Source organism: Saccostrea cucullata, unplaced genomic scaffold (genome assembly GCF_032062105.1).
Source record: "Saccostrea cucullata isolate Sc308-1 unplaced genomic scaffold, CSIRO_AGI_Scuc_v1 ctg6242, whole genome shotgun sequence".
Lineage (NCBI taxonomy): Eukaryota > Metazoa > Mollusca > Bivalvia > Ostreida > Ostreidae > Saccostrea > Saccostrea cuccullata.
This window is the reverse complement of record NW_026928449.1, coordinates 1070-16663: the sequence shown is the minus strand read 5'-3', so window position 1 is coordinate 16663 and position 15594 is coordinate 1070. Positions and strand designations below refer to the sequence as shown.

The 15594-nt window shown below is 35.0% G+C and overlaps 2 protein-coding genes across 2 annotated transcripts; both read left to right on the top strand.

The window, feature by feature from the left end:
* Window positions 1-2523: 2523 nt before the first annotated feature.
* On the top strand, window positions 2524-8403 carry LOC134277623 (uncharacterized). Its single transcript, XM_062759954.1, has one exon. It carries the CDS (start codon window positions 2524-2526, stop codon window positions 8401-8403), a length of 5880 nt encoding a protein of 1959 aa, XP_062615938.1.
* Window positions 8404-8520: 117 nt separating this feature from the next.
* On the top strand, window positions 8521-15330 carry LOC134277626 (probable E3 ubiquitin-protein ligase HERC1; the record flags this gene model as incomplete). The annotated part of the gene is made up of 13 exons (XM_062759958.1): window positions 8521-8658; window positions 11455-11599; window positions 12089-12259; window positions 12366-12480; window positions 12717-12964; window positions 13155-13277; window positions 13386-13433; window positions 13637-13767; window positions 13958-14006; window positions 14152-14414; window positions 14626-14787; window positions 14890-15010; window positions 15090-15330. Coding segments are annotated over exons 1-13 (1955 nt in total), but the record flags the coding sequence as incomplete, so codon positions are not given.
* Between the last annotated feature and the right edge of the window lie 264 nt (window positions 15331-15594).

Genomic DNA, 15594 nt, shown 5'->3' with positions numbered 1-15594 from the left:
CAACAATTTATATCGGAATATAAAGGAAAAATCGTTTAAAACTCTTTCTTGAGAACAGCAAAGCCATGGTTGATCATATTTATATAGAAGTATCCTCAGGTAGTGTAGATTCAAGTTTGTTCAAAGCATGACCCCCAGGGATGAGGGGGGGACACAATGGACAGTGTTGTGTCAACTACTCTCAGTATAGCGGGTTATTTTAGTGCTAATTTTGGCTTATCTCTTTTGATGGTAGCCCCGTTTTTAGTCAGTACTCCTTTAAGTGTTTATCTGCAAAGAGCTGAAACTCTGTGTCCGCTAAAATAAATTACGCCAAAATTATTAGCATACCTTTGATTTTTATACGGTAGTACATTTTTGGTACATCACTCAAAGTGTGTGGGGGGGGGGGGGGGGGGTGGAGAGGGGCAACCAGGCTTTCTATTAACATTTCCTATAATAAGGTAGTAAGGTACGGGAAAAAAGTGGGGGGGACCTGGGCACCCCTGTTGGTACGCCCCTGCAAGTTTGTTCAAATCATAACAATCCCCCCTCTCCTCTTTTAGGATCGAGATCACTTAAAAATTTACTGAATTGATAGCCATAGTGCTCAGGTGAACGATGTGGCCTACGGGCCTCTTGTGTTGTCGTTCACATTTGTTTATAAATTTCTTAGATGCCAAGAAAGGGAAAAGCATCCCAAAGATCCAGAGATAAAGTTCATCGCAGATGGGTAGCAGAGACTCCCTCAAAGGACGGTAAGGATTCTGTTTCAGGTGCAGATCCTTTAAATGCCTTGAAGTTGGTACCTCTTCAAGGAAGTCTGCCTATCCCTGAGAGGGGTAACATAGCTATGTCTGACTCGCCAGCGTGCGTTTGTACACCAGAGAGTGTACCTTCACCAGTGTGTGAAGCAGGGCAGGCGCCACTAACTGACTCGCCGCGATGCGTTTGTACACCAGCGAGTGTACCATCACTGTCAGAAGTGGGTGATGCAGTTAGTAGGACAAATCAGAAAAGGTGCAAGATTCAAAATGAGGAAAATATACAAAACAAAAATGAGAAAGAAATACTTGAGAACAATATAGAAAAATTGAAGAACAAAACTGAGAAAGAATTACATGAGAACAATATAGAAGAACTGAAGAACAAAACTGAGAAAGAAATTCATGAGAACAATGTAGAAAAACTGAAGAACAAAAGTCAGATAGATATATATGAGAACCATATAGAAACATTGAAGAACAAAATGGAGGATATGTCTGAGAACAGAATGGAACAGAAATTTCAAAATAACAGAAGCCAGGAATCATGCCAACAGGAAAGAAATATTCAATTAGAGAATGGGAAAGAAAAGAGAAAAAAGGTACAATTTGGTATGAGTATTGGCACTGGAATATTTTCATCTCTGCAAGGAAACTTTCATCAAGGTTGTACAGAATTATTTGGAATTACAAGTGGTAAACAATGTGTGGCTAATGCATTATCAAGCATAATTTTTTCAAGGGTAAAAAATCAAAATGCTTGGTTGTCATCAGACATTGACAAGATTTTGACAACTGGAAATGAACTTTATGGTTATCTGCAAGCAAGTTCAACTGTGCAGAATGAATATTTATTGATAAATGAATTACCAAATGAGATAGAAGTTTATGACAAATGCTTTTCTGTGCAAACTTTTGAATCGCAAGTTGGTTTAATTGGTAATGATGAAAGATTAAGAGATGATGTCGAAATGTTTGGTATGTCCATTTTAGAGGCATTGCAAAGGTCATTTGAAATGGCAGAATGTTCATTTGTTTGCTTTGGTGGAAACACTTTTTCTGTGATGAAAGTTGGAAAACAATACTTTCTTTTTGATTCCCATGCACGAGATCAGAGTGGATTACTTGATGCTAATGGAAAAAGTACATTGATTGGAGTAGAGACACTGGAAGGTGTGGCACAACATTGTTTGCAGTTGGCATTATCTCTCTCTGTTAACCAGAATTCTCAATTTGAAATAACGCCAGTAAATATCATTGAATTAGGTACTGATGACATACATATAGTAGAGGAAAGTTCATCTGATAGAGCAGCAGAAATTGAAAAAGGTGATGTCCTTCTAGATAGATATTTTGATGATCAAGAATGTAGACTGAAAAATATGGTCAAAAGAAAGGAAAAGGAAGGAAAAATCAAATATTCCAGAAAGGAGTACATTAGAAATTACATGAAAAATTGGAGGAAAAATGAACATGGTAGAAATATTGAGAAAGTAAGAGACAAATTGGCAAAGCAAGAAAAAAGATTAGACAATACAAAAAGAACCATTGAGAAAGAAAGGGACAAAACAGCAAGACAAGCCAAAAGGTTAGACAAAGAGTCAAGAAACATTGAGAAAGGAAGAGAAAGAGCAACAAAACAGTTAAAACGATTAGACAAAGAAATGAGATGCACTGAGAAAGAAAGGGACAAAAATGCAAGACAAGCCAAACGGTTAGTCAAAACATTGAGAAAGGAAGAGAAAGAGCAACAAAACGGTTAAAACGATTAGACAAAGAAATGAGATGCACTGAGAAAGAAAGGGACAAAAATGCAAGAAAAGCCAAACGGTTAGACAAAGAGTCAAGAAACATTGAGAAAGAAAGGGACAAAATAGCAAGACAGGCCAAACGGTTAGACAAAGAGTCAAGAAACATTGAGAAAGAAAGGGACAAAACAGCAAGGCAAGCAAAACGGCTAGACAAAGAGTCAAGAAACATTGAGAAAGAAAGGGACAAAACAGCAAGGCAAGCAAAACGGCTAGACAAAGAGTCAAGAAACACTGAGAAAGGGAGGGAAAGAGCAACAAAACAGGTTAAACGATTAAACAAAGAAATGAGATGCATTGAGAAAGAAAGGGACAAAATCACAAAGAAAAGAAAGAGAAATGACCCAATATTTAGACTTTCTGAGAAAGAAAGAGAGAGAAATGCTAAGCAAAAACAAAGAGCAAATATAGACATAATGAATAATGAACATGACAGAGATGTCAGAAGAAAAAGGAAGTGTAGGGAAGATTCTGCATTTCTTGAAATGGAACGCATAAGAAAATCTGTGAAGAGAAACAATATTGACTATCGTGAGAATGAACAGTCTAGAGAAAAGAGTGCTAAAGCCCAAAAAAGAAAAGATCCTCAGTTTTGTAGGAAGGAAAATATTGCAAGAAAATGCAGAAAGAATGGAACATCACTTACAAATGCAATATCAGCATTTAACAAAAGAATAGAAGAAGGACCATTATATGTATGTACATGCTGTCACCAGACCTGGTTTTCTCATTCAGTTGTTGATAGCAACTTTCTTAGAAAAAATTTACCTCCTGAAGATGTTGCAAAATTTCTCACCAACTATGTTTCAATTGGAGGAAAAGAATGGATATGTTTAACATGTAAGAAATCAATACAAGAAAAGAAAATGCCAAAGTTGTCAATAGCAAACCATGTACAATTTCCTACCAAACCTGAAGAACTTGAACTTCATCAGTTAGAAGAACGCCTCATAGCTTTACGGATTCCATTTATGCAGCTAAGAGAGTTGCCTAGAGGAAGACAGTTATCTATCAAAGGAAATGTTGTTAATGTTCCAGTAGATATCCAACCAACTGTAAACTCTTTGCCAAGACAGTTTAACAATGATATTACAGTGCCAGTCCGCTTAAAGAAGAGACTAAGTTACAAAACTTGTGATTTTGTGGAAAATGTGAGACCACAGCATGTAATCATTGCATTACACTGGTTGATGAGAAATAGCCAAATGTACAAAGATGCAAATATTCATTTAGATGATGAATGGGAAGCCAGAATAAATGCAGATAGCAGTGAAATTATTTCAGAATATTTTAACACAAGTACTTCTGGGTGTACTGAAGCAAGGAATACAAACCTTGATGGCACATCAGACAGGTTAGAAGAGAGTCATTTTGAAGAACTTGATGAAAGAGAGGGGAATTCTGGCAGTTGTGACACATTATTGGATGATGCAAATCCTGTGCAAGATCAGGTGTATACGTTTGCTCCAGGAGAAGGTCAAACCCCATTGAGTTTGTACACTGATAAGGATGCAGAATTCTTGTCTTTTCCAACCATTTACTGTGGTCAGAGGATGGCATCAAATGATGATCGTGAAGTTAAAGTTCATTACAGTGATCTTGTGAAATGGGAACTAAGAAATATTGACAGACGTGCAGCAAACAGTGTGCCAAATTTATTTTTCAAAATGAAGAAAATTCAAATGAAGCAAATATCAGACAAAGTCAATCTTGTATTAAGAAGATGCAAGGGCACAGAGAAGAAATTAACAGCTGGTGATGTTCTCAATCAGGAAATACTTGACAAGATAACAAGATTAGATGAGGGATATTACATTTTTAGAACTTTACGGAACAGTCCTCCATATCTTGAGGCCAAAAAGAAAGAGTTGTTTGCAATGATTAGACAATTGGGATTACCAACATGGTTTGCATCTTTATCAGCAGCAGATACAAGATGGTCTGAGTTACTCAAAACTCTTGCTCAACTCAATCTCAAGAAATCACTAACTGATGAGGAAATAGACAATATGACATGGGCTGAAAAAACTGACTTGGTGCAAAAAGATCCGGTAACATGTGTTCGCTTTTTTGATCATAGAGTACATGTGTTTATTAATACTGTTTTGAAGAATGAGGATCAACCTGTCGGGGAACTGATAGATTTTTTTTATCGTGTTGAATTTCAGCATAGAGGATCACCTCACATTCATATGCTCATGTGGATAAAACATGCTCCAAAATTTAAAGAAGATCCAGTGTCTGAAATTGCACAATTTATAGACAAGTATGTGTCTTGCTCTGCAAACTGTGATGATGACGATAGAGAATTTGTAGATTTACAAATTCACAAACATTCCAGAACATGTAGGAAAAAAGGAAAAGACATTTGTCGATTTGGATTTCCTCAGCCTCCTATGGATTCAACTTTGATTTTAGAACCTTTAACAGCAGATGATCCAGATTCAATGAGATACAAAGAAATTTTTGCAAAGGTTAAGAAAGAATTAGCAGATATGAAAGAAGGGAAAAGTATTTCTTTCAATGAATTTCTACATTCACTGAACCTGGAGAAAGAAGATTACATAAAGTCAGTCAGGAGTTCCCTTGATGGACCACAGCTTTTTCTGAAGAGAACCCCTAGTGAAATAAGAGTTAATCCTTATATGAAAAATGTTTTAACAGCATGGCGAGCTAATCATGATTTGCAGTTTGTGTTGGACCCATATGCATGTGCCATGTACATAGTGTCCTACATTAGCAAGTCTCAACGTGGAATGAGTAATCTGCTTGATCAAGCATGTAAGGAAGCAAGAGAAGGAAATATGGATTTGAAAAAACAGGTTCGACACATGGGAAACAAGTTCTTGAATGCAGTTGAGATAAGTGCACAAGAAGCGTCATACTTGAATTTACAATTGCCCTTAACAAAAAGTTCAAGAGATGTTGTATTTATAAATACATCACCACCAGAAGAAAGAACTCTTCTATTGAAATGTAAGTCTGCTTTAGAAGAATTACCAGAGAATTCCACAGACATTCATGCAAGCAGTGTGATCAAGCGTTATTCTCAAAGACCAAGGCAACTTGAAAACTGGTGTTTAGCAGACTATGCAGCAGAACTAGAAATTGTATATCCAAAAGAATTCAAAGAAAGTGATGAGCTTCTAGAGCAAAATGATGATTCTGAAGATGAACAAGAATTCAGAGAATTGGAAGATGAAGAGATCAATTCAGAGCTGATTAGGATAGTTTTAAAAAATGGCATCATCATAAGGCAAAGGAGGAAGGCTAAATGCATTCGTTATGTCAACTATTCCATCAAAGTTGATTCTGAAAATCATTATAGAGAAAGGATTTTGCTTTTCCATCCGTGGAGAAAGGAAGAAATAGACATAAAAGGAAACAAATCAACATATGAAGAAAAATACAACCAACTGAAGAGTTTTATCGGTGCTAAAGTAAAGAAGTATGAACGCAATGCAGGGGAGTTGGAAGAGGCACAGAGGCAAGCTGAAGAGGCTGATGTACAATTTGATAGAGTTGCACCTAGTGCAGAGCAAACTGAACAAGAAGACTTGGAAGAAGGAAGTAGGGAAAGTGAGGCATTTGTGTATTTTGACCCAAAGCGTCCAGAAAATCACCAGAACTATGACATTGGAGTAGATCTTGGATTACCTAGTTGTTCTACTAATGATGATCAAACTCTTCAGTACAAAATGACCAATGAGTTGTATTTTCAGTTAGTTAGCAAGTTAAACAAAAAGCAAATGGACTTCTTTACTCATGTGCTTCATTGGATTAAAACCAAAAAAGAACCACTTAGAGTTTTCCTTACTGGTGGTGCAGGAGTTGGAAAGTCTGTTGTTGTAAGAGCTTTGTATGAGGCACTCACAAGACACTATTGCTCTACTGAAGGTGAAAATCCAGATGACTGCAAGGTTCTACTTTGTGCTCCAACTGGAAAAGCTGCATTTAATATAAAAGGACAGACAATACATTCAGCATTCAAAATTCCAGCAAGTCAGGGGTTTAACTGCAAGCCTCTTGATAGTGAATCTTTGAACACACTTAGGACAAAGTACAAATATTTGTCAACGGTCATCATTGATGAAGTTTCAATGGTCGGAAATTCTCAGTTAAATTGCGTACATGAGCGTCTGAAGCAGATAAAAGGGAGCAAGGAATATTTTGGAGGTATCAATGTAATTTTGATAGGAGATCTTTTCCAGTTAAAGCCAGTAATGGATGGATGGGTTTTCGATGACTTGAAGAAAAACTTTGGACCATTGGCAATAAACTTATGGCGGGAATTGTTCACAATGCATGAGCTTACAGAAATAATGAGACAGAAAGATGATGTTCAGTTTGCTGAGTTACTTAACCGTTTACGAGAAGGAAATCAATCTGAAGCTGATATACAGACGTTGAAGCAGCACTGTGTAGATGAATCACAATCAGAATGTTTTAGAAATGTTCCACGATTGTATACCAGAAATGAAAGTGTGAATGCTTACAACAACCAAGTGTTTCTATTGGCTCAAGGTGAAAAGGTCAATATACCAGCTCATGATTCTGTAGTAGGAAGGGAAAATTTAATACAGCACTTAAATTTGCCAGATGACTCCTCTAAAACAGCTGGATTGGCTAAAAATGTTCCCATAGCACTTGGTCTCCAGTATGAAATAACTGCAAACTTATCTGTTGAGGATGGGCTTACAAATGGTACATCATGTAGAGTAGAGTACATAGATAGGAGACAAGAAAACACTGAAAGACCAAGTATAATATGGGTTTCTTTTGATGACAGAAATACTGCAAAATCATGGAGATATCAGTATAGACATCTCTTTGGGCATGAAGTAGATAAGTCTTGGACACCAATATTTGATGTGAGAAGGAGCTTTCAGTACCTGCGACACACTGTTGTTCGTATACAATTTCCATTGCGACTTTCTGCAGCCAAGACTGTACACAAATCTCAGGGGGACACAATGGATCAAGCTGTTATCAATCTCGATATGAATCCAAAATTTTCATTGCCACACATTCACTATGTTGCACTAAGCAGGGTTACGAAGATTACAGGACTTCATATCTTGAGTTTAAATGAAAACAAAATGTGTGCATCTGAGAAGGTGAAAAAAGAAATGTGTAGACTACGGACAGAAGCAACATTACAATTATGTTTTCAGCCGATAGATTCAACAAACAACCAGACCATAAACATTGCATTTCAGAATGTAAGATCACTGCATGCCCATTTTGCAAGTTTCAAAAATGAGCCAAATCTTCAACGGTGTCATATCATAGGAGTAGCTGAAACTTGGTTGACAGCATCAGATGAAAATGAAGATTATGAATTGGAGAATTACAGCATGTTCAGGTTGGATTTTGCATTAAATCAGCAATGTGCCAGACCCCATAGAGGCATTATTACATACATTAGAAATGACTGTCAAATCATTAATCATGTGAGCCACTCAGACAAAGACTTGGAATGGCAGTACAGTGAAGTAAAGTTTAAAAATGAGAATTATCAAGTTGTTGTGCTATATAGAAGTCCTGGATCTACTGTTGAAAGAGCAAAAAACAACTTTATGAACAAATTGTCCAAAGTAGTTAAGAATCAGCAGAATATAGTCATTATTGGGGATTTCAATATAGATCTATCTCATGGAGGCTCTTCAGTGGCTACATACATGTCTGCAGCTTTCAGTTGTAATCAGATTGTGTCAAAGTCAACCCATTCTTCTGGATCATTGATAGACCATATTTACACAAATGTGACATGTCATATTATCACTGATGTCATAGAAAGTGTTTATTCTGACCACAAAGTAATATATACATCTTTAGCTAGAGATATTTAAAGGAACTATTGAGGAACAATTGAGGAAAGAAAGAGTTCATTTTATTTTTTCATTAATGAATTGAAGCCAATGCCTCTTCAGTGAAGTTTGCCTATACCTGACAGGGGTAACATAGCTATGTCTGACTCGCTGTGTGCGTTTGTACACCAGCGAGTGTACCTTCACCAGTGTGTGAAGCAGGGCAGGCGCCACCACCTGACTCGCTGTGTGCGTTTGTACACCACCGAGTGTACCATCACCAAGTTGGTGATGCAGGTGGTTTTGGAAGTCATTCTCATAAGGTGCTGTTCACTTAAAGTGTATATCCCTCAGTATTAATTTCCCACTGAAATTTTGTTTCCCCAGATGCAGTTTCATTTATATTTTAATTACATGTATAAATATTACATCTTCAAGATTATTATTGAAAAAGAATTCTCTTCGATTATCTGTTCTTTTTACGATGTTTGTGAATACATGATATGACTTATGTCAAATTTAATTTGAGTGTCTACAAGTGCATGAAACTCTTTGCTTTACATTTATATAATATATATGAATCAACTATATGCATGCCATACTTATTACTTTTAATGGAACTAAGAAAGCCATTATGTTTAATAAATGAGAGAGACTTTTTATATGTTTGTATAATTTTTAAATTAATTGTGCTGAGGGATACACATTAAGTGATATTTGTTTTCTTACGTGATATAAGCTCCAAAAAATAATTACTGTACTTGCTAATTTCATTTTTATATTAATGCCTCTATCATACCCATAATAACAGAGTTGTTCATTTGCTTGTAAATATTTTTACAAGTACTAGTGAACCTTTCTGAAAAGGTTATGCAGTTTGTTTTGTTTTTATCTGATTTTTACTTTATTTATTAATGAGCTTTTTTGGAGATGGATGTTGTCTCAATGTTATTTTCATTGGTAAAAATTGTTATATTATACAGTAAAACTTGTTTAGTATGAACAAGGAATACTGGTATTGTAAAATCACAGATATAGTGAAGTTATCTTAAATGCTCAGTTATATATTAAATAAACGAATTCCTTCTACGGATATAGTGAATTGTCAATATATTAAAATAATTTCATAGATTTCTGGAAATGTACTGGGTTTTTATTTTACATACTAGCTGCTAGCAGAAATATAGATACAACTGTAATAATTTCTGCTCCAAATAATTTGCTTTATTTCTAATAACATATTTATTATATCAATATCTTATAAATACGAAAGCTTGTGTATATGATGTATAATCCAGACAATACTGAGACAATATTCAATGCATCTATATAAGAGTACATATAAATGTTTGTATCCATTCACTGATGTACACTTAACAATTACTATTGCAATATGATAAAGTTGACTAAAGTTTGAATTGATTATTATGTAATGTTCATAGTCATTGAAATTATATGACAGTATCAAAAACGCATTTTGTGGGATACACATATATATCCCTCACTAAGTTAATCTTCTAGATTATTTTATATCACACTCTTTAACTATTAGAAAATAAATGTATAATGTAAAACGTTTCAAGGTTAATGCTTAAAGCAATGCTATGTAGATTTGATATATATATCTGAAATATTTTGTGTAACAGAATCTAATTTGGTAGCCAATTCATGGACAAACACTGCTGCAAGATATTGCACAGATATTTTAAAAAGACATATTGAATATGTTACATGATTTGATTTTATATTGTACTTAGTTAAATGCAAGTATAAGTATTTTATACTTGATATGCTTTTTTTCTTGATTTTTAAAATCAATACAGAATTTTCCATCAGGACAGATTGTGTTTTGATTTCGCAAACAATCATTTTAATGGATTTCATTTTACACTTCTTTGCACCACATTACCATATATTATGATAAGTGTATATAGAATTAAAAAAAGAGAGTTTAATAACATGTTTATAGACATGTGAGTGTTATGAAAAGAAGGATATCGCATAACATGCCCTTTATGCAAGGGAGGTAAACCATCCACCTTTAATAAGAGTCAAGTATTATTCATCAAGTATATACTATGATGATGAAATAAATATTGAGAGGTGAGTATAATGGGAAGAGGGAGGTCACTGGCCAGCCCGTAAAGGGAGGTAAACCATCCCTCTTCATAATGTTCCATACACTACTTATCAAGTATATACTAATTGAATGTAAAACATGATTGACGTATAATATATTTTAAGCACAAAATACTTAAATATGTAGAATTTGAACATGGATTTGTATGTCAAAGAAGAGTGAATATATATAATAGCATATACTTCAAATTATGATCTGTCCTGCTTCGTGTAATTTACAGGATTTAAACACACTTTTCATATTGTAGTAGAATACAATCAATAGTATCAGATGTTACTTATTACCTGTGTATATATTATTAACAGTTGAAGATTTTAATGTATTCATACTTCCAAGCTGTTTTGTCACTAAATATTATACAAGTTTTGTTCATGACTATCAGTATCAAAGCTAATGTCTAACAGTGTATTCTTTATATGCTTATAATTATTACAAAACTGATTTTTTTATTACCATTTCTAGTACCTAAGTTCAGAATATATAAATTAAACAACATTCATTTTGTCTTATGTCTTCTCTCATTGCAAGCTTGTATTTACAAAGTGTCCAAAGGAGAAAAAATGCTATAAATTATGAATTGAGTTAAATGGTTCAATTGTTCATGGAGCATTTGGCAAACCTCGGCTGATTCTGTTATCTTCATCAAGTGAGATTAGATGAGCTACAAATTGGCTGAGATGTGCCAAATGGGTTCATGGGGGTTATCGTAATGACTGTAGAATCTTTCCATCTTATATCAGACAGACAACTCAATCATTAATGTCTACTACAAGGTACCTGTATTGGCATATGATCCACTGATTTGCATAGAAAACTGATAATTAAATTTTAATCTCAAAATCTCGGACATATAAATACCTCCCACCTCATTTCTGCCTGTTCAATCAAACCAGTAGAGCTACAGTCTCGACAGAGACTTCTGGTTTTTTTTTTCATTTTGTGCATCAAACCAGGAGAGAACCTGTGCTACTCTGATTGGTCAGTGCCTTGGTGGGATGCTTGTTGGAGATCAAATGTCTAAACAGGAGCAAAATTGTCTCCCTTGGCTGGAAAACCCAGTGTTTGGAAATGGGGCTGAATTCACCTCAAAGAAAACAGGTAAAGATTTAATGCTTGTTCAGAATTTAACCTCTTATAAATTTATCTTTGTGGCATTCAGATGACCTTGAAAGGGTTATGAAATTTCCTTTAGTCAAATAAAGCATCTCTTACAAATACTTTAGTATAATACTTTAGTAATTTGCAGAAAAAAAATTGGACCAGTTGTAATGGTGACACTTTTTATTCCTCTCACCTTGACTGTTAATATTACTAGGATCAAAAACTTGAGGCACTAAGTAATTTTAAAGTTTTTTTTTGGAGTAGACACTTTTTTCTTTCAAGTACTGTGACAATGACTTAGAGCAAATGACTGTGGTTCAAAATGAAAAGTTATTTTAAAGTCGTAATCTGCCATTTGACCATACATGAAAACTACATATTGATACCTTCAATTAATGTTATTGCATCAGACAGGGCTAAAAATATTTTAAATTCTTAAAATTGTTTTCCTGCATAAAGTAATCAAACTGTTATTTTTTTTTGCAGAGGAGTCCATTCATTTGGTTTTAGATAGCATCAGTAAGCATCATTTGGTAGGGCTGGATGATATGAATCTGAATGCAGATGATGTGCTCTTGTTGGAGTTCTGTTGTGGATTAAAGTCAGAAGCTACAGATAACCTCTGGGAAACCATGCAAGATTATGCATCTAGAGAGGGTATATAATTCACATGAGTTTCCATATTTCTTGTTCAGAGATACCCCGATAATGACGTAATCATTTTGAATACATGTACATAAATGTTTATTATTTTCTTTGACAGACTGGGACACGTCAGAAATAAACAATGATGAGGAATTAGACACCATGACCAGATGTCTGTTGTGTGCTCTGTTGAAGCATTGTAATCTAGTCAAAGTAGCCTTGCATCGAAAAAGGTTAGGAAATTACACCAAAAGTGCACAATACAGATTTCAGAATAGTGGTTGTACCTGCAAGAATATAAATACATGTACTTGTATCTGTTAATTTTTGGGAAATAACAGTCGTATAAATTCATCCATAAAGTCACAATACAATAGAATTTGAGAATTATCATACAAGATGATTGAAAAGTAATTCTCTTTTATAGACTGGTGTTATAGCAGTGTCATTTGATATACTTTTATTTCAGTCCCCCCAAAACATTACTGGTCATCTTCCAGTACATATACAGAGTAAGAAGCTGCCTAATGCAGCACCACAAGGCAAAACCGGGTCCCCTGTCCACTCACAGGCAACAGTCCCTAGAGGAGACTGGCCAGAAGGAGGACTCATCAGAGTTTGTAGAGTCCCCCCAGAGAGAGGAGATGATGGAGGGGGAGAAGTCTGCAGACCAGGACCATGAGAGGGAGGAAGCCATGTCTGATGTGGTCATATCAGGTAATCAACAGAGCTACAGATATCCTCCAGATCGTTAACCTAATTTGATCGTATCTGTTTTGTAAATAAATTTGATATACTGTTATTTATTTTGTAAGTTGTATCTTAGTCATAAATATTATTCTTTCATTTTAACTTATCATGTAGGAAAATCCTACTTTCATTGGTTGATTACATTCTTTGCCTATAGATGATGAAGGGACAATTAAAGATTTACCACAGATTTTGAAGGAAACAACTTTTGAAGAAGAGTGTAGAAAGTATCAACAGAGATGTTTATTTTTGTTGTTAGGAGTTCGACCGGCTGTCTCAGGTACATTTCTTCCTTTGTAAATTGTAATAATTCAAATATGAAGTGTGCTTGTCAATGAATTATATATACCTTGTAGCCTTTCTTTTATTCATAATGTATTTGTTGTAGAAACGCTATCTCTCTCGCACATTAAGAAAACAGAGGAGTCACCAATAGGTATAGTCAGTTTTCTTTTATGCTTTATTACATATAAATCCTGAAGTTTTAATTTAGTTAATGCTAACAAGTGGTTACAGTAAATATACTTAATCTAGCAATAATGATATATTATGAATCCATGTGCTTATTTTCAAAGAGATTGTACTGTAGCTTTGCTGAGGTTTGTGATTAAAAAACATACAGTAATACTGTTGTTATAGAATCTAGTAGTGAAGCATCTGAGGCCACAGGGACCCCTGATGTTAGACTGAAGAGAAGAGGAAGTGTCCCTGATTTATCTCCGTCCAGCATGCTGGTGTTAGAACAACAGAAAGGCTCACAAGGCAAAAAAGTAAAGGATGTCTCAGATTGTCTCAAACATAGAAATTTACTGGCATTAAGACTTGCTTTGTTTAACTGTAAATCCTATGAACATTTGTACTATTTATACATGTGTGTTTCTAAAATAGTATATGCAAATTAGTTCCAAATTACATGTGCAGCAGCTTGTCTTGAAATTGAAATTTGAAAATTTGTTTTAGAATGAAGAAATGAGAGATGGTACTTCTACACCAGATCACAATAGAAGAGGTAATCTTAACAATGCAGCACCACATATTTTTCTTGATGAAATAGATGTTGAATTAAGTCTCAGCCTCATGGTACTTTAATAGACTGTATAATCAGAATCAAAATCTGAACTGATTTAAAGTAACATTCTCTGTTTTATTTTTAGATACAAATGTGGCTTCCCTTCAGAGAGTGAAAGAAATGCTTCGTCGTCTCCGATGGCAACAGGAGCGTTCCACAGTACCACACAGTCACCATAAAGCTCACAGCATTAAAAGCTTTGTACAGCAGATAGCCTCCGACCTGTGTAAGTTTGTGTGTGGGGAGAAGATAGGAAGCCCCTCCGTGGGTCAGGAGTCCACCAGCAGCTGGGAAGTGGAACCCAGGGAAATGGCCTTGGCGTTAGATGATCAGCAGAAAAAGGCTGAGGTAAATTGACTTTCTCCAGATGAATTTGTAGAGTAATGTCTCAAACTGATTTTTTTGTGAGTTTCAGATGTTGAGATTTTAAAATACATGTACTAAATGAAAGATTTTTAAAAATTAAAAAAAAATGATGGAGGCTTATGTAGTTGATAAAGTATTCAATCGACGTTCAATTTGGTAAATGTTAAGAAAAAGATGATGTACTTTTATTTAGTCACGTTTGAGGGCATTAAATCAAATAAAAGAGCTACTGTCAACAAACACTGCCAAGTCAGACCTGGACAGAAGCCCTACCCCCTCCACTCTTCTTAGTTCTGCCCATATACAGCTGATGATGGGTTGTTTCAACTTTGGTTCCCAGTTGTATCATTATCAGGTATGATAAATTCCAGTTTTATTGAGTTGTTCATTTATTTCAATGAATATAATTCACATGTACATGTAATTTTGAAAGGATAACTTTTATATATACATGCAGGATGGAATAAGTGCAGCAAAGACAGAAGTTCAGCAAGATATTCTTTTAACTGTCCATCAGATTTATGAACTGTTGGTGGCAGCACTGATAGAAACTGACAAATGTGTCAACATTAAACAAGGTAAAATTTTCTCTTCATTTTTGAAATGAAAAGCGCTAGTTTAAACAACAGTTTGTGAATGTGTGTGATTTTTTTTAAGGGGAGTCAAAGAAATTGCTGTTATGGACAATATTTTCCCTGACAATGAAGTATGGGCCTTCAGACTTATCTCTTGCTGTGTCTTGTGGACTTCTACCTCTTCTGTTTAAACTGACCCTGGGGAATGCCAGACTGACCTATTTAATGCCAGTACCGAAGAGGAACCTCACAGCCTGCCAGTTTGACATGATCCTACAGTGTTCCAGTATTAACCTGCTTAATGTCATTACTTTGACATCAGGGTACAATATAGAGCATTCTTCTTTTAATGAGTGTGACTTTTTCAATTTTTTTTGTCTTTGCTCATTATAGATGCTTAGAAATCAAAGACAAAAAAGATTATAGTGCCAAATTACATATATATTAATGGATGTTGCAGATGAATTTCAAACAATATAAACAGCCATTTGGCTAAGATGCTTTTACTAGCTAAAACTAATGTAAATCAATACTTGGATATTGGAGAGGTTTAGTTACACGTTTTGCGACGAACTTGTACGGGAGAC